The following is a 19716-nucleotide window of genomic DNA, read 5'->3' as shown; positions in this document are numbered from 1 at the left end:
TTTCTCCTAAGGACCACTTGTATTCTCATTGCCCCGACTGGTCAGGGACACTCAGTCTACCTATCAGTCACCTAGGGAGAGTTCTAATCTGAGCCATCCTGGGCTTTAATCCAGAATCCATCCAATTAGACCCTGTGGAGCTGGGACCCAGAAAGGAACGTATTTTGAAGGCTCTGTGGCTGATGGCTGTCCAGCGAAGGCTGCGGATGGCTGAACCAGACGGGGGTCCCCTGTGCTCGGACTCTGTGCCTCCATCAAGTGCATCACCACCGCCAGCTGACAGTCACTCCGACCTCACAGAGGAAGACCCCAAATGACAACGGAAGCACTGTGGGAAGATCACCATGCACAGAAATGTTTAAGCTGCTAGTCTGTGTTTCTGAAAGCTGTCCCACAGCTCTTCCACCCAAGGCGTGAGCTGGTGCCCGAGCCAGGCAGGGGCCGCCTACTCTAGCTGCATAATGTTTCAAAGTCTTTACCTTAAAAAGCTATGTGACCTCTATTTTTGGATATGCTTGAATTCTTTTCTTTGGAGAGGGTGTAGGGAGGGACAGAGGGAGAGGAGGGAGAGGGAGAGAATCTCAAGCAGACTTCACACCCATTGCAGAGCCCGACACAGGGCTTGAGCCCATGACCCTGAGAACATGACCTGAGTGGAAATCAGGAATCAGACACTTAACCGACTGAGCCACCCGGGCACCCCTTGCATTTTTCTAGGCCATAAAGTTGAAACATTTAAGGACATATACCACATATCCTCACCTTTCTCAAGAGCCAGTGATCCATCATTTATTAATTCATCTAAAATCCTGAAATTCTGTTAGTACAGGATTCACAGATCTCCTACACATATGTTGAGTCAGGCAGTCCTTAGGAACACTCCTCTTTTTCCCGTGAGCTGACACTTCACACTAAGCCCCAGGCCCACAAGAGGCTGGGTGTTAGGTGCAGACAGGCCCAGCTGAGCTACACCAGAGTCTACCGACTGACTCTCCAACTTCCACCCTGTTCACCCCTGTGAATGAAGGAACTGGCGAGGTACTGGTTAGCTCTATGGGAAAGCCTTCCATTGTAGGGACTTCAGGGGTCTAAATAAACTCCCTGGGAGCCTACCCGGCGAGGTAAAAGTTCGAGGATCCCTAGAGCATACACTATCCTGCAAGCATCCACAGAAACCAGAGGTTGAGACCCTATCATCCTGTTTTGCTCACCAAACCAAAATTTCTTGTATACATCAAAGGTACTGAGGTTATCTACTGAATGAATCAATAAATAGTGCATCAGACTTTTAAAAACTGAGTAGTTCTCAATGTGCTAGAAAAAAGATGATAGTATCAGGAACTCTAGGTTACAGCCACCGCCAATTAGTACACCGGTATTTACTCAATGTCACCATGATACTAAAGAGGCCAGCTTCCAAGGCCGCAGCACTGTCTTGTGCATCAGAAACGATTATGCCACGTTGCAGAACAGATAATTAGCCAGTATGAACGGCCTAAAAGGGATGATGTCCATATATATCATAGACAAAAAGAACAAATATTGTCATCATGTTTTTCTTTAGTAAGCCAAAGCTAAAAACATGATCTAGATAGTGAACTTTAATTTAAAAAGAAGAGCTTGCACCGAAAGTTAAGATATTATAACTTGACTATTTTGAGGGAGACAATGTGTATACCTATTTGGATGACAAATATACAACACTGGAGATTTGATGGTTTTTAAACTGCGAACTGAATTGAGAATATAAACATTTAGCCAAGAAACACTCCAAATAATAAAAATTCTCTTCATTGTGATATTGGGCAAGAGACTGGTGGTAATTTACTGTAAGAGGAGACGCTAATGTCAGATAAAAACCCTGAAAAACAAAGTTCTGAACTTACATTTCAAGAAAAGTTTACTTTTGGGCGCCTGGGTGGCTCAGTTGGTTAAGTGACTGCCTTCGGCTCAGGTCATGATCCTGGAGTCCCTGGATCGAGTCCCACATCGGGCTCCCTGCTCGGCAGGGAGTCTGCTTCTCCCTCTGACCCTCCCCCCTCTCATGTGCTCTCTCTCTCTCTCATTCTCTCTGTCTCAAATAAATAAATAAAATCTTTAAAAAAAAAAAAAAAAAAAAAAAAGAAAAGTTTACTTTTTAAAGTAGGCTTGATCCCCAAAGTTTAGGAAAAACAGGTACCACAAAAGCCTCTCCTTTCCTCATTTGTGAAGAGAAAAACTTAACTTTCCTTATGTGGAGTGGAGTATGAAAGCTTGTGACACCAAGAAAGGGTCCCAGTCATGGTGTAAAGGCCTCTTTCAGGGTTTTCTAAGAAATCACCTGAAAGGACACAGTGATGACACCATTTCTGTGGATCTGCACCTCATCTCCTACCGCTCTGGCCCCAGGGCACAAGCTCTGGGCTATGGGGTCTCTGTCCTCCTCCCCCCTGCCTGGTCTGCATCCTCAGAGGCCCCCACAGCACTCTCCTCCCCCGGGGCTCCCAGGCCAGGAAGCGCTTTGTGCTTCTTCATACAGTAATCGCCACTGCTGTTCTGCTCCCGTTTGCCAGAAGGGGAGCCCCTGGGAGGCACTGCTCCCCACAGCATCCTCAGGAGAACAGAACAGAGCAGGTGGATGACAAACACTTGTTGAGTTAACGACGCACACAGAAAGGGGGATGTTTCAGGCAGGGATTATGACGGCTGCCCAGCTTTCAGGGAAAAAAATTCCTATCAGTTGTTTATTGGAAAGTGGGAGGAAGCCCTAGGTAAGCTCTGGAGTTGCTCATATTCGAGGCAATTTTTTATACCTTCTACAGCTCTAAATGACATAATAAACTCTATAACATAAATTTCCAAGGCACTCCTAGGACCCTGATCACAAGAGTTTTGGTATGATTAACACATCCCACTGTCGAGAGGGTGGGAGGAGCTAATGTTTCTGGGATGTCTGCAATGTGACAAGCAGTGTACTGTACAGACATCATTTTCTTTCAATCCTCCCTTCAAGGTAAATACTATTATCCTCATTTTGCAAATGAGAAACCAGAGGCCCTTGGTCACACGGTACCTGCCGGAACTTCCTGTGTCCGTGGTCCGACGCTACTTCCTAAGGGAAGGACTACACCTGAACAGAACTGTTTTCAGCAAAAGTTGAAACAAAAAAAGACTAGCCCTCCTGCAACTGCAGGAAGGGTCACTATGATGCTGTGCGTTTGTTTTTCTAAACCACACAGCTGAGCACTCAAGACTTGAATAGAAGTTATTCCATTTTGTAAGAAAAGTGGAGAGATTTCCTTTTTTCAACGGACAGAAAAATTATTCTCTTTCAAATCAGCACGACGAAAAGCTAATTCTTACGTTCCAGAATTATTCCAGTTACCACGTGGAAAACCATCAATGCATTCCTGACTAGGTTTCTGGGCAGGAACGTACTGCTAACACCCTCACACTCACACAGACCCAGACAGCGGTCAAGGAGAAGCAAACTGAATGCGCCCATGCATCTGCAATCTTCTGCAACTTATACGAACAGTTCCGGCACTGAAACAGGTCCTGAAATGATGAGTACTTCGGTATATACATTTGAAAATACTGTTGAACTCAAATTAGGAATTTCAGAAACCTGCCAACATTTACATAGGAAATAACTGGTCGTTTGTGGATGGCAAATGACGTCCTCTTCAAAAAAAGGTCAGTTCACTTTGAAAGTGCATCTCTCCAGGTGGCCCCGCTCTCTTTCACGCTCCTTGCAAGGCAGTGTGTGTAGATGCGATTTTAAGGACCTGCCACTTCCTCTAAACACAGATGAGGTGAAAAAAGTTTAGCCTATCTTAGACCAAACCAGAAATATTTTGTTGGTTGTCTTCAGAAATGATTCTCTTTTAATGAATACTGTAAAAATGTCTTTTCGGAGTCGTTTTTCTTTTTTAAATATAAGAGGTACTACCTGAATTAAGTAAGCCTAGGGAACACTTTATATCAGCTTAATCATTACCAAAAAATGAGGTTTGTAGCCACCAACATTAGCAGGACAAATTTATTTATAACAAATGGTTTAAATGTATAGATAAAAATGCCCATTGACACTGTCAGGGCTTCTTGCAATTTGACAGATCAAATCTTATTTTCATTCTTAAACCCCATGAAGAAGTGGTATCACTGACTTGCATTCACTAGTGAGCAAATTGATTAATCCCTCTCTATAGAAATCTCAACTCTTGATTACACCTATCAGACGTTAAGCAGCATTATTCTGGAGTGACAACACTTGACAAATTCCCCAACCATTTTTCTCAGCTTTTGTGGCCCTGCTAGCTTGTATTAACCCTGATGAAAAATTAATTTCCCTTATCTTCTTCTAAACCCCAAAATCCAAATCCGCCAAACTGGCAACTCTTTCTGTAAAGGTATTATGAAAACCTCTAAAAGATTAATTGCATGTCTTCAGGTGACATTAAATTAATTTCCGTACTCACGACAGACATTTGATACTCCGTACTGAGAGGACAGATAACATTGTCAGGACACACACAAGGACAGTGGTTAGGGTCCCAGGGCAGCCTCTTATGAATTCTCCTTCCGATAAGGCCCACTTCACTGTCATGGCAATGCTGCTGATCTTACAGCCCACAGACCTCACGAAACAGGTTTCTATTAACTGCAACAATGCTGGGCCTAGCCCTGTAATCTTTAGAAAGCTCACTTAGAATCTGGACAATAAATGATATGCATGCTACGTGAAGTTTCTAAATATAAATACATTTAAGGCTCTATTTTGTCTTTGAAGACTACTCTTTAAAGGAGAAAAAATAAAATAAAATAAACAGGCTAACATTTTTTTTCCAGGTTCCTAGGTCAATTCTCTAATGAAACTGTTACAATAGAATAGGAGGTGAGATTATTTTATATTTGTTGATTCTCTGCGATCAATTATCCTTACATGTAGCAAGCATGCAAAACATGTACACAACTTAAGTCTACACAGTGCTTCCCATAAAATTTCAGTAATGGGCCCACATGGGTTGAAGTGAAGCAACATCTCTCAGGTTAAAGAGAGCAGGGCACACAGACCCTGTAAGTGCCCGGGCTTCCTGCGACGAAAGGACCTGACTGGCACATACGCTGGTCTCTACGGTACGGTGCTGACACGGCACAGGCCCTCGAGTGCCCGCCCGCCTTCTCTCACCAGTCTACCTTTCTGGGATGAGTCAGGTTTGGGGAAATCTTTAAAAAATAAAACTGACTGGCCTTTGGGGGAACAAAACAAAGCCCTGAGCCTGGGGCGGGGGGGGCCTCCTGCCCAGGTCTCTCCAACCTCTCTCGCACGAATGGACCCCTCTCGAAAGGAAAGGGCGGCTGAGGGTGAGACAGCGGGGCTGCTGCACGCTCAGGCTCTCCAGGCAGCAGGGCTCCTGTGAGCTCGGGCTCTTCCAGCTGAGCCTCCCACTTGGGGGGGGCTCCCAGCCGGGGAGAGAAGCTTCCAGCTTGCCCTCGATGAGCAGCTTGGAAGGAGCTACTTCCCTGAGGAGGTAACATGGCTCCTATTCTTGGCAGTTGTTGGAAGTCAGGAGAGGGAAGTTACCCAAGACACCGGAGACAGATTTCCTCCTCTGCTGGGGACAATGAGTTATCACACCCTGATTCCTAGTATACATGAATTATTTCTGATTTAAGCATTTATTTACTCCCCAACATCATACCCCTAAAAAACCCCAAAAATGAACGTAGAGAGATAGATTCTAATGAACGATTGCTGATCTTGCCCAAATTTAGAAGCCACATGTTTAAGAATGCTTAAAAAGTCCTTTCTCCGAAAGATATTAATTCTGCCACTAAAGCATTTCAAAGCTCTTAAAAACAACTATTTATATACAATAGCTTCTGCTCCAAAAGGAAGTTTTTGGAATATACATATTCTCCAAGACGTGACTAATCAGGATTTATGCCCCAAGTCTCTTCCTCTTTTCCGTGAGTTGCCTTCGGGCCCTTCTACTGCTTATGAGCACCTGTCACAGGGAAAGGACCCCGCAACCAAAGAGGCCCACCTCCACCCCACCATCAGACTCCCCCTACCAGAGAGGGATGGAGCCTGCAAGGCAAAGGTCTGGGTTCACCCTCGCCTCCGGCCCCCAGCCCTCCTGGCTCCCACACCTGGGTTAGAGCAGCTTCTCTTACACTCAGTTTCCCTGACCGTCTGGTCTTCCCAGAACCCTCCTATGCCAAGTCCACAGCAGCTCTGTCCTTTCGTACCTCACTTCCAACTCATTTCCACCTGACTCACTTCTTCCTGATCCTCAAGCGTGGTCTCAGCTCCCAGAGACTGCCTGACACAGCGTTAAGCTTCTGCCAGAAATCAAGCGAGTCAAGAGGGCCATGAGGCAGCTCAGCACAGGTCACGGGGTGACCTCCACAGTGTGGGACGCACTCTGCCTTGGCCCGGGTCTCCGCACGAGAAGTCCTCACACATACCCGCCACTCAGCACAACCCAAAAAGCGCCCAACTGTTATGTACAACATAATCCCATTTAGTACACTGAATAAAGAAGGGGTTTGCGAGGGAACCATAAATGTTAGCGTGAAAAGACAACCAGAAGAATTAATAACAAGAATTAATGCTATTTTTTCCCCATTTTGCTAACTGGTGCCGTCCAAATGTCTGCAACAAACAGCTACTACTTTTACAACCGGAAGTATTCATGGAAAAAACACTGTTCTAATTCCTTCTTCGGTATTTCATTAAAGAAACCATACACAATGTCCAGATTTTTAAAGGGAGAAGATACTTTCTCAATTATTTCAACAAATGTCTTTTTAAATATTTATAACGTTCTTGAAACCCCGTCCTTAATCCTGGACACAAGTGAACAGAAGTGCAAGCCCCGCCTCAGTCAGCAGCAGTAACCAGGAACAGCTCCGCAAGCCCGAGGCCGTGGCAGGAGCGAGCGCAGGGCAGGTAGCCGGCGGGCCAGAGGCGGAACAGGCCACATGCGGAGGGCGGGAGGCAGTGAAGGAGACCAATCCCAGTCCTACCTTCTATGCGTAGGAGCTGCAACTCCTCAAAGCAGGAGTCCCCAAAGGGTGACAGATGGCTGCAGGATGAACACTTCTGTCTCTAAATCCAATGCTCAGGAGCTGTGCCTAGGACTCTCTGAGTATTAACACTAAAGGTACAGCCTCAGAAAAAACCAGCAAGTAAGGACTAGTTTAGAAATATACTTTAAAAAAAAAACAAGGTTCAAATACTAGTCCATTGTCTGTCTGCTAAAACTTCCCAGTGGCCCTCACTGCTCCAATGATCAAGATCCGAGACCTAAAACATAAAACAGCCTATAAAGCCCGTCTCCAGACTTACTTGTGTTCTGCACTCTGGTCAGGCTGGCCTTCCTACAGCTAGAAAACTGGCCATGACTTCCCTGCCACAGGAGCTCATCAGCGCTCTCCCCCATCCGCCTAGAAGGCTCTTTCCTTTTCCCCTGCCCTCCCTGCTGCACCCAGGTAGCTGCTCCTCTTCACCCAGAGTCACTTCATCAGGGCTCCCCATCCTGCCCTCCCCACGGCCGTCAGGGGCTGCTTCACCTGCAGCAGGACCTCTGCCCACACAGCACCTGGGCTGCGGAGCGGCTCCTACTCTCCTGATGCAGCCCGAGTAGCTGTTACTGCACGCAGGGCTCCGCAGCCCAAGTCACATCTGCTGGACACGCTCTGTCAGCAGCTGCCCTGCTCATGAACGCCGGCACCAAGGTGGGACCCCCACCCCAAAGGTGACTGAGGAAGTGACAGCGCCCCCTACAGCTGCCGAAAGCCCTGCAGACATGCACAACAGAACAAAATGCAGAACTACAACTTCGGACCCCTGCACATGCCAAGCCCACCGGGCCCCTGCCATGGAGGGGGGACCCTCAGACACCCTCCCTCTTTGTGCTGTGCACCTCAGGCACTAGCCTCCTTGTCCATCAAGACCCTCATTTTCAACATTTAAATAGTGACGTTACATTGTCTCAGAACTGCCACACAAGAACAATCCAAAAGATAAACTCAACACAGCAAAAAGTCTATTTTATTCATGTCAATGACCTGTTTCAAGAAATGTAACATACAATAGAATCTCTTTTTGATTCACTCATCTGTCTTTGGAACTCACCGGGGAAGGCTGGGCACGCACGGACAGGGCCCGGAGCAATGGCGCTCAGCAAACATCTCTCCACTACACAGAGGCGGGACTGACCAAAGAGCTGAGCAGAGAACGTCCAGCATGAGCCTCATCATCTCCTTGCACCAGATTTCAGGATGTGTTCAAAAAGTGATGGAGACACATCAACGAACACAGAGCCAGCCTGAAGGGGCTGTCACTGGCCCATCTGGGACAATTCAAACCTCAAAACCAACAACGGTGTAACAGTTTACTGGATAAAGTAAGAATCCATAAGCCCATATTGCTGTAAATAAATGAACCAGTAAGTAAGCGAGAGAAAAGAGAAAGCTATCACAGTAAGCACAGAGTGCTAACATTATAAAAACATCAGGGCTTACTAAAAACAGTGAAAATCTGACAAGAAATGAGACATTTCCATAGTCTCGAAGTATCTTTCCATAAATTAGTTATCAATTACAAAGAGTGGGACCGTAACCCTAGGGAGAGAGATTTGGCAAACACTACCTGGCTCAAGTGATCCGAGTTGCCAACACTGGACAAATGTGTCAGGGGCCTCCCAACAGGACCCACCGAGGACACGATGTCCTTCTGTGGGGTTCCTGCCGAAAGCACATAACCTGAAACAGCAAGAGGGAAAGTAAGACAAACCCAAATGAAAGGACATTTGACAAGACCGTGAGCCTCCCAAGGGCAAAACACACAAAAGCCAAGGTGTCCCAGAGTCCTGGGGACAACAACACAACACACGCCCCTGCGCCGGGCAGGGACTGCGGCGCTGGGCTGGCAGAGCCGCGCCGGGCTGGGAGAGGCGCCGGGCAGGGACTGCGGCGCCGGGCTGGGAGAGGCGCGCTGTGTCGATGCTGCGCCTCCTGAGTTCTGATGATGTGGGCCTGTGGTCGTGCAAGAGGACAGCCCACTGCTGAGGAGAGACGTGGCGTGGCTCCAACGTGCTCCCCAGCGGTGAGAGAGGTGTGTGAGTGTGGGGAGGGCAGAGAGAAACAGCGGCAATGCAACGGGGCAAAACATAAACTGGTGAATCCGATAAAGGGGGCGCAGGAGTTCCTTATACCATTTTTGCAACTTCTCTTAAATTGTAATTACATCAAAATAAAATGTCCTCCACCAAACACAGAAAAATCAGGTACGTACGTGTTACCTCTTCTACCACCCTCCTAAAGAAAATCTGAGAATAACTTCTGAGCGGGGGAGGGAGGGAAGGAACCGACAAATACAGTCCAACCCCCAAAAGCAAGCTCACATACACAAATAAATTGGGACCTTTTGCAAGCAGCATTTGACAGCCTTTTAAAAATAAAATGCATCTACTCTACCAATCAGTAGCTGGGGTGGCCCTGGGCTCCCAACACAACCTCTCTGAGACTTTTATTTTTAAAAATAAAGAGAGTATCACAACTGGACAGCTGGCTTTCCTGCTGAGGCATTTGGGCTTCTCCCATTTTTCTGTGTGGCCAGCAGAACAAAAGGACTGTTTACTTAATTTGCTGCCAAATTCTTAAAATTTTAATTACCTCAATTAGAATAAAGCTGCTGAATTCAGAGTTTGCTTTCATTTCCTTACAGAGCACTAGAAACTGCCGCTCTGACTCAGCCGCTGCCCCTCCCTGGGGCTGCAAGGAAAGGGTGGTGGGCCGGCCTCCGTGAGCGGCTCCCACGCGCTCGGGTACCTGGTGGCTCCTCGCACCCACCACTGCCTTGAACGCTCCCAGCCAGCCTGGGGGAGCACGCCGCACTTTCCTGAGGAGACCAGGACCCACTGGGGCCACGAACCAAGGTAACCTGAAACTAGGACCCAATGCGTCCTACCTGGACACAGAGCTGCGACCCTGATGAAAGTCCTTAGTAAGGAAGCACCTGTGGCACAGAGCTTGTTCTAATTCTCTTTTTCTGGTGTGTGATCAAAAAGGATGGCTGGATGACGATAGTAAGTTTACACTGAGTTAAACACTTTACATTTTTGTATTTGCTCTGATGTTACCTGAATAGTTTTCCGGAATTATGTATTGGTTATGAACAAAATTATGACTTAAAAAGATTGCTCTTTTGGTTTCTGAAAATTAAATACTTAAATTAAGTAGCTTTCTGAGAAATGAGCAAATGAATTTTTCCATATTTGAAGTAATAAAAAAGAACCATTCCATCAAATACAGCTCTTTAGGTAGATTACTTATATATAAATAACCCTCAGGGAGGCATATGAAATTCTGGAAATATTCAACAATATCCAACACTCTTCATAAACCACCACTCTACACACACTTACTCCTTTTGTAATCTCACCTAGCAAAGCCAGACCACAAAACAGGAGTGGGAAAACTAAAATCCACATATACACTGGTGAGCCTTACAACACAGGTCTCTTTAAATAGCAAATTCCCCTAGTTTTCACCCCAGTGTTTTATATATAAAATGTGACCTAATTTGACTTATACAGAAATGTTCAAAGGTTCATTTAGAGCACAGGGCAAGTTACAGCTGCACAGAGCCAGGATACCCCGTCCCTCACTCCACCGGGCCAGGGGCCTTGTGCTTACACACATGTCAAAGTGCTAGAACAGGAAGGATGGAAACCCGGCCACTCTCCAATCCTGGATCCACACGACTGCTGCTATGCACCCATCATGACACTTTCCTCCTACTTCGGAATCCTTCTCAACACTCTCTCGTCAGTCACTACCACTTGGGGTTGGCAAGAAAAGTGAAACCTAACCATCACCCTCATTCGAGAAGCCCCCGCTAAAACTTTTCTGAATCAATTCTGCTACATACTCACTGGAAACAGAATATCATCCCTGATCGAGAATTAAGGAACACTTTGGAACAAAGCAGCAGCAAAAACAACCGTTTTAAGTACAAATACTAAGAACCTTAGCTCTACCAACCAGTAGCTGGGTGGCCCTGGGCTCCCAACACAACCTCTCTGAGACTAAATCTAGTCACCTGTACATGGGAATCCAAGTATCTCCCTCATAAAGGTGCTCTGAGTACATGCCAAGCACTGATGTATGGTCAGCACTACTATTATAAGGCATGAAATCAGACTGCATTCCTGGAGGGGGCCTTAGGAGCAGCCCAAAAAGAAAGCAGACATTCATGGAGTGTCTTCCACATGCTAGAAGGCTCATTTACTCATTCCCACGACCACTTTATAACCCGGTCCACAGCCTGGAGACTGGGGCTCAGAGAAACGAACTGACACACCCCCATGCAAACACGGGTCCTCCTCATGCAGAGCCACACTGTTTCCACCACGTCACCCCACCACGGATGGATGGACAGATGGAAGCGCTCTGTCCTGGCAAGGGAGGGCTTCGACCGCTACCTTTCGCGAAAGGGAACTTCACAGTGACCAAGGACCAAGAAGATGCCAACAGAGAGCCCCCCATGAAAGTGAAGAACCACTCTTCGAGCTTTACCATGCCGCTGGTTGCCATGACTGTGAGAACCAATACCAATGAAGAATTTTTATTAAATTCTTTTTGAAAACGCTTCCTATGCCCGTGATGCATTAACCGTAACAAAGAGAAACGATATAAAAGGACAAGAAATTCTCTTATGATGATTAAGGTGAATTAAAATCACTTTAAAAATAAAATAATAAAAAGGAAGATTTAAAAAACAACTACTGTCATAAGACTCGGTTCTTTCACATATGAAAAAACCCAATTTAATAAAACCCAAAGATAAATTATTTGATTATAAATAATGAAATATGGAAGTAACAAAAGAGAACTCTGTATTGATTCACAAGGTAAAAATACACCTAGAGAATCCAAATTAAGTTTTAAGGTATTTCCAATTTTTTTTTTTTTAAGATTTTATTTATTTATTTGACAGAGAGAGAGAGCGAGAGCAGGAACACAAGCAGGGGGAGTGGAAGAGGGAGAAGCAGGCTTCCCGCGGAGCAGGGAGCCCGATGCGGGGCTGATTCCAGAACCCTGGGATCATGACCTGTGCCGAAGGCAGACGCTTAATGAATGAGCCACCCAGGCGCCCCAAGGTGTTTCCAATTTGTATGTCGGAATAAGAGTCCCAAGACATTTCTGCTTTCCTAACCATCCAAGGGACAGCGATCTGAACTTTGATTCTCCACCGGGCCACTTTCTAGCATGACGCTATGCACTGCCTTGGTCCCATGTCCTCTCTAGAGACCAAACAGTAGAACTAGAGGAGGCCAATGAATGGAAAGAATAATTTATTTTTTAAAGATTTTATTTATTTATTTGACAGAGAGCGAGAGAGAGAGAGATCACAAGCAGGCAGACAGGCAGGAAGAGGGAGAGGGAGAAGCAGGCTCTCCATTGAGGAGGGACCCCGATGCGGGGGGGCTCGATCCCAGGACCCTGAGACCATGACCTGAGCCGAAGGCAGATGCTTAACCGACTGAGCCACCCTGGCACCCCTGGAAAGAATAATTTAATGGCATATATTTGATGCCAGTTTAGGCTAGAAAAAAGTAGAAGAAACAAAACTGACTCTCTCCAGAGTAAATCTCACTAGGAAAACTCATAAATACAATATATTGTGCCTTTGTACTAACAGGATGTATAGAAGTCCAGGGCTCACAACAAAATACAAGAAGAACATGAACAGACAACGAGATGCTTTTATTCCATAAGTAATTATAAACCTGAAATGCATAAATACGATTCTGCGCGGGTGTGATGTGCTAAGCCTGTCAGAGCCTTCCCGGGGTGCTGGCTGAGCCCCTGGCATTAACGCCACAGCCCACAGAGGAAAGAGCGAGGGCCAGCAGGGCCAGAAACAACAGTCAGGAGAAATGTGAGCTCACCCAGCACCCAACAAAACAGTTTCCTCTTTGCATTACCTGCACAATTATGAACATGTTCTCTTAAGAATAGTTCCTACCCACACAAAAAAACCCAAGGCCTCTAGGAAAATACGATTTTTTCTGGTTCAGAGAGAGACACACAAGGGTGATCCTGTGATAAGTTGAAAGTTGCCAACATGCTACTGCAGGACTTGTTGGAAAAATCCCAAGATACAGAACATGTTGGTTAGATAACTTAAAACTTAAGAATTAAAAAGAGAGGTGCGCCTGGGTGGCTCAGTCGTTAAGCGTCTGCCTTCGGCTCAGGTCATGGTCCCAGGGTCCTGGGATCGAGCCCCGCATCGGGCTCCCTGCTCGGCGGGAAGCCTGCTTCTCCCTCTCCCACTCCCCCTGCTTGTGTTCCCTCTCTCACTGTGTCTCTCTCTGTCAAATAAATAAATAAAATCTTTAAAAAAAAAAAGAATTAAAAAGAGAGCTAAAAAGTTGTTCCCAATTTTGGTAAGCAGCTGTTTTCACACAGCATTCCTCTGTTGTTTCTCTGTGTATTATAAAATTATACAGCATGATTCTGGAATAGTCTTATAAAAAATACATTTTTTTCCCAATGGAGAAAAAAACAACAAAAATTTTAGTAGCTAAGTTATTTTAAAGGAGAGGTGTTTATTAGTTTGAAAGCTGCTCTCTGAGAGCAGAGCAGTGAACTGCACCTCCCAGCCCGTGAGAGGCCCTTACTTTACACCAGCCACACCACACGCACCACCAACCATGAATGCCACGGGAAAAGGTCTGCTCCCAACCGTGGCTCCGTGGCCCCACGGCCCCTCCTCCTAAGTTTTTAACTCAAGTAAAAAAATGAGACATTGACAAAGTCTGCCTAAACAAGACTTTGACAAAGTCAGCCTGAAACAAGGTCAAAAGAGAAGATCACAGATACCATGAAGCTGCTTAATGCTTGGGTTCTCGCCTGAAGAAAACAAATTCATACAATGATAAAACAAGCTAATGTGATAGAGGCCATCTGCTTATCCACACACTGAATCACAATGAATGGAGATGAGAAAAAACAGATTTGAAAAAATAGCACAGCCTCTGTTGAAGATGGCATTTCCAATTCATATTATTCTATCAAAATTTTTCTTATCACACATGAAAAAGTCACACTTTTAGTCTACAGACCTAGAAATAAAATAAAACTCAACTGCTTAAACAACCAGCGACGAGCTGTTCCCAAGCCAGCTCAGCCGCGCCCGGCCCCATCCCCCCCCATCCCTCCCAGCTGCACGGAGAGCGACGGCCGTCCGTCCGCTTGGGTCCCGCCGGCCCGCTCCAACAGCCTGCGTCGGCAGCTCCTCCCTGCTTCCTCGACGCACAGTACGGACGGCACGGGCAGGGCCGCCGACGCAGGCGAGTCACCTCCCGTGAGCGGGTCAAGAGCACGCGGCACGGTGAGGAGCTCCGGGTGCTGACAGAGCACCTCCCACGGGGGGCACCCGTGTGCGGCAACGCTGTTCATGTGCCGAATGCAGAACCCCTCCTAACCGCAATGGCTGTGCCTCGCTAGAAGGGCTTCAGAGGGGCAGCGCCGTCCAAAAGGAAAGCAAGCAGCGAGGCGCGCCCCGCTTCTGAAAGCACGTGGTTAAGATCATCCATTATTTCACTGCAGAATTCTGTCAGTCCTTTTGTTTTTTACAACGGGGGAGATGAGCGTGAAAAGGGAAGACCGGAAACAGCCTCCAAAACAATGCTGCTTAAAAGGAGCCCCACAACGTACACGCTCGCCCCCCACCCACAGGTGCTCACTGAATCTAAAGCTACACATAAAAGATTACTTGTTTTGTGGTAAAGGAAATTTTATTTTTAAAACGAACTTGATGGTTCTATCACAAATTACCTACAAAAATAAGCTAAAACTGAGAAACACCTAGTTTGGGGACTGTCACGCTGGTCTTCCGCGAAGACTCCAGACAGACAACACGGGTCTCAGTCGGAAGGAGAATCTAAATGACAACTCTCGTCACCGACTGGAGGGGCGGACGGGCTGGACCACGTGACTGCAACAGAGGCGGCTCCGACTTCCCTTTCTTCAGAACCCTTCTCTGGGAATTAGGACATTGTGAGTGAAGCACAGATTCCAAGAGGCACCAGGTACCTCGTCAACTTACCCCGCCTGACAACTTAATCACCCTGACCTTGGAGCTGACGTGCGGCCCATCTCCGCCACCGCTGTTTGCCCGGTGCATGACAGTCCTTTTCGCGCCGGGCTTGGCGTCCGGGGGCCGGCCCTGGAGGGACGCCACTCGAGCGGTCTGTGAGGGGGGTGGCGGCCCCTCCCCGTCCGCAGGTTTGACCTGCAGGACTTTGTGCGGAGCTGGACTCTGAGGTGCGGCTCTGGCCGGTCTCAAAGGTTTCAGTGCTTTCACCAGTTGTCCTTGATAATGCATGTTGGCACCAGACGGCACAGAATCTGATGTTCTGGGCTGAACATTGGAAAGAGTGACATCTTGGTTTTTCACGAGAAGTCTGTTTTTCACGTTTTGCCTGACCTGTGCACCTGGGAAGGGTAACAGTGGGTTTCCGTTGGTGGGCGACGGGGAGGCGGCCGGCTGCTCGGGCTCCGCCGAGGCCGGGGGCAGGTGGAGCTGCTGCTGGGCCAGCCGCTCGAGCAGCTCCTTCTTCCGCGCGCCCGCCTGCTGCTGCCGGCGCAGCTCCTTCTGCTTGAGGATCTCTTCTCGGAGGCGCTTCTGTTCTTCGATCTTCAAGCGATACAGCCTCGTTTCCTCGTCTTCGTCAGGAAACTGCAAGAGAACACAGGCCTGCTTCAGCGCGGAGGACGAGGTGAGGGGGGCCCACCCGGTCTAGCGCAACAGACTGAGAAAATGCACCTTCCAAAAACGATCCGTTCAGGATCGGAAAGAAGCCATTCAAAATCTGCTTGTAGACTTGAAGTATAACTCCTCCCTCTGGGGAGGGGAAAAAATTACACACAGCTCAAGCTAATTTGGAAAATCTTATCAGAATATTAAAAACTATTGAAGTAATGTAAATTTCCACTCATTTACAAGTTTGAAACCAATTAAACTGTTCATTTAAGATATCAAAATATGTTTCGAATGGAAAGGCAACGGTAGGGAGACCGTGCTGTCACAGAGGTTTTATCTGGCTCTTCTCTGACGAACCAACAAAAGGTGGGTGTAAATGACCTGAAAGGGCCTGATTAGAACTATTGATTTTTCGTACAGAATTTTCAGCCTGATCTCAAACTCATTTGTCACAGAATAATTGGTTATAATGAACAGCACAAGTCAATCTCTCTGACCTTGAACTCATGCACTCTCCACAGAATCAAAATGCTGCCAATTGCAGTATTGGAATATTAATGGTATATAAGGAATGCTTTTAATATGTCAGCCCCAAACCACTCTGAAAGTCTACCCAAAAAATCTTTGAGAAAGTTCAATAACTTTCATAAAAAGCATCCCATGAGGAAAGTTTATTAAAAGTTAAGCATTTGTTAAGAATTACAATTTTCTTTTAAAAAATCGCAGATAACCCTAATCCAGAGATCCTTTACAAAAGAACATAATAGGATTTAATCTCGCTACAATTCAGCTAATAACAAATAAACCTTAAGAATTAGGAATTAAGACCAAAAGGCAGCTGAGGAGTCCGTGGGTGCTCCTAGAACCCACGCAATGACCTACAGGACAGAGCCGAGCGTCATGAGGACTTGCCGGGCATTTCAGAAGCCATTTCAACCACCTTGGTTATCTACTTCCAAAATCTAAGACAGAGCTGAAACAGCAAATCTGAAGGCAGATAAGGGCTCAGGGAGGCATCCAGAGCAAGACACGATGTTAAGAGAAGACAAACAGGAGGATGTGGACAACAGCTCAAAGCGGGGCCATGGCTTTCAGGGAGAGGCAGACTGCTGGGGGAAGTGGCAGGTCCAGAGCGCCCGCTGTTTCAACACGGGAATAATTCATATTCTCCAAGGATTCTCCCCAACCAAGGAAGAATTAATGTACATTCAGGTACATAGGAGGAAATAACTGGTACATAGATCTGTCCTTTATTATATCATTACCAATTGGGTGAACGTAAGAAAATAAACCACGTTTACGCAAACCAAACAAATACAAGACGTCTTAAAAAGTAAAACGGTCTCACTCTTGGTCCCACTGCATGTGTCCACAGAATGACAAGCGAATACATTAAGACATAAAACTTAGGGGCGCCTGGGTGCCTCAGTCATTAAGTGTCTACCTTCGGCTCAGGTCATGATCCGGGGGTCCTGGGATCGAGTCCCACATCGGGCTCCCTGCTCAGTGGGAAGCCTGCTTCTCCCTCTCCCTCTCCCCCTGCTTGTGTTCCTGCTCTTGCTATCCCCGTGAAATAAATAAATAAAATCTTAAAAAAAGACATCCAACTTACGCTACGGCTCCCTGCAAGTCTCACTTCACATACAAAGCACCTGCTGGGTTCTACAGAAAACCTCCCCAGAAGCCCGCTCCAATCAACTGCTGTGACGAGAAAAGCCCGAAGTGGCCAGTGGTTTGCCTAAAGCTCATTTCGCTCATTTTATTCAGCCACTGTTACTAGAAAAATAAAGTGTCACGAGACTTAATTTTTCTGAGCCAAATCAGGTTACATATACAAGGAGCTAGCTATTAGGACTATAAGCAAGATAAAATTTTTAGCAAAAATTTCTTTTTATAAACTACCCTGACCCACTTTATAAATCTACCTAATTTTTTCATATATTGATCTTAAAATAAAAAAACTCACCCCCCTTCTTCTAATATGATCTTAGTAAATATTAACACTGTATTTTGACTTTGTGTTTACTTCCTCATGTGGTAACATTACATTACCACTGCTGCAAGAATTTATTAGGAAAACCTGGGCACTTGAGTGGTGCAGTTGGTTACATATCCGACTTTTTTTTTTAAAAGATTTTATTTATTCATTTGAGACACAGAGATAGAGAGAGAGAGAGAGAGCATGAGCAGGGGGAGAGGCAGAGGGAGAGGGAGAAGCGGGCTCCCCACTGAGCCGGGAGCCCGATGTGGGGCTTGGTCCCAGGACCCTGTGATCATGACCTGAGCCCAAGGCAGACGCTTAACCATCTGAGCCACCCAGGCGCCCCTAAACATCCAACTCTTGATTTTGGCTCAGGTTGTGCTATCAGGGTCGTAAGATCAAGCCCCGAGTGAGGCTCTGCACTCAGCGAGGAGTCTGCTTGGGATTCTCTCTCCCTCTCCCTCTGCCCCTCCCCTCCACATGCTCGCTCTCTAAAACATAAATAATAAATCTTAAGAAAAATTTTTATTAGGAAAATCTGACCCCACCCCCAAATTTCAATGGAAAGGTAACTGATTAAGAAAACGTGACTTACTCTTTCACACCTATATTACCTAAGGAAATTCTTCACGCTGATGTCTATATTATGTTAATAAATGGTACTAACTTACTATATACGTTCTACATGGTTTTTAAAAATATTGGTGTAACTTCCACATACTGATCTTTTCCCACGTCCCAGACACAAAGGCCACTGCTAGCAACGGTGGACCCTTCCCTGGGCGTGTTACTAACCTACGGACAGCAGACTCCCGTGCTTGGTTAGGACCTATGTCTCACAGATTCTGCTCAAGTGCTGCATCTGTATTTCTAGGGAGCAGCCTGGGACGGAATGCCCATCGCACGGAAGCACCAGGCAAACAGACTCAATAATTTGCTACTCCGCCCACCCCAGGAGGGAACATGTTCTACAGCACCAACTACAACTACCCAAACACAGAAACCCTGCCTAACACCATACGGATGTGAGGATGAGAGTGCGTCCCACACGGACAGGGCTGTGAGGTTCAAAGGAGGATGTGGTCGGACAGAAGTGAAGGTTTTATGAAAAACTCGCTGGACGAGAGTACACTAATAGGTACAAGTTGATTATAAGGCTTCAAGTATTTTTTAATGAAAACGGTCTTACCTCTGGTTCTGTTTTTGCCTCCTCTTTGGGCTGAACCACAGGGCTGACTGGCTTGACCCTGGCTTCAGTCTTGCCCTGTGCGCTCCTGGGCCCACCCCCCGGCCTCGCGGGCGGGGACGTGCTGGCGATCGGCTTCCCAGGAGCTGCAGGTGTGGAAGAGCAGCGGCTGCTACTCATTTCCATCACGTGCGACGGTGCTATGGGCAACTCGCGCAGATTACTGTTTCTCGGAGCAGTTGGCTGCATCTGCTGCATTGGCCGTTTGCTTACATTCTGAGAAGTTGTATTCTACCACAAGAAGAAAGAAATGTGAATTACAACTGGATACTTGGAGAAAGAACATAAGAAGGAACATTATTAGATAAAAATACTGTAAAAACCATTTTAGTAAGTGACTTCTCCTTCTGGGGTGCGGATCACTTTTCCATGGTGAACCCTTTCTTCCATGCGTAATGTTCCCACTCTACGGGGCAGCACACACTACTGCTGAGGGTCAGGGCTGGTCCAGGTTACCCTACTGGTCTACAGACAGGCTCCTCCTGAACAGAAATTACACCAGGGGACTGCAGCTGGTGCCTGAGGATGGGGACTGACATTTTTAACAAAGGACTGCTGGCACCACTTTTACTGGGCCCCTAAATTTAAGGTGGAACAAGGAAAGAATCAAGCAGTAAGTCAGTATCCTAAGAAAACTACACCCTGCAGAAGAAACACGCTCAAAAGTTTTACCCGAGAGGAAATTCTTAGTCATGCTCATCCCCTGGATTCTTAACAGAGAGC

At 46.6% G+C, this 19716-nt stretch overlaps 1 protein-coding gene across 7 annotated transcripts in view; it reads right to left on the bottom strand.

The window, feature by feature from the left end:
• The window catches only part of RBM33 (RNA binding motif protein 33), a 126958-nt gene that overhangs the window by 21625 nt on the left and 85617 nt on the right, over nucleotides 1-19716 (bottom strand). For 6 of the 7 annotated variants that reach the window (XM_078059789.1, XM_078059790.1, XM_078059792.1 and 3 more), the window contains 2 exons: nucleotides 18937-19224; nucleotides 15110-15742 (listed from right to left, as the gene is read on the bottom strand). In XM_078059789.1, coding sequence (XP_077915915.1) covers nucleotides 15110-15742; nucleotides 18937-19224 — 921 coding nt within the window. The remainder of the gene's footprint in view (nucleotides 1-15109; nucleotides 15743-18936; nucleotides 19225-19716) is intronic. The other variant, XM_078059793.1, reaches the window with a different exon arrangement.

Source organism: Halichoerus grypus, chromosome 12 (assembly GCF_964656455.1).
Source record: "Halichoerus grypus chromosome 12, mHalGry1.hap1.1, whole genome shotgun sequence".
Lineage (NCBI taxonomy): Eukaryota > Metazoa > Chordata > Mammalia > Carnivora > Phocidae > Halichoerus > Halichoerus grypus.
Note: the sequence above shows the minus strand (reverse complement) of the source record. Positions and strands in the feature narration are given on the sequence as shown.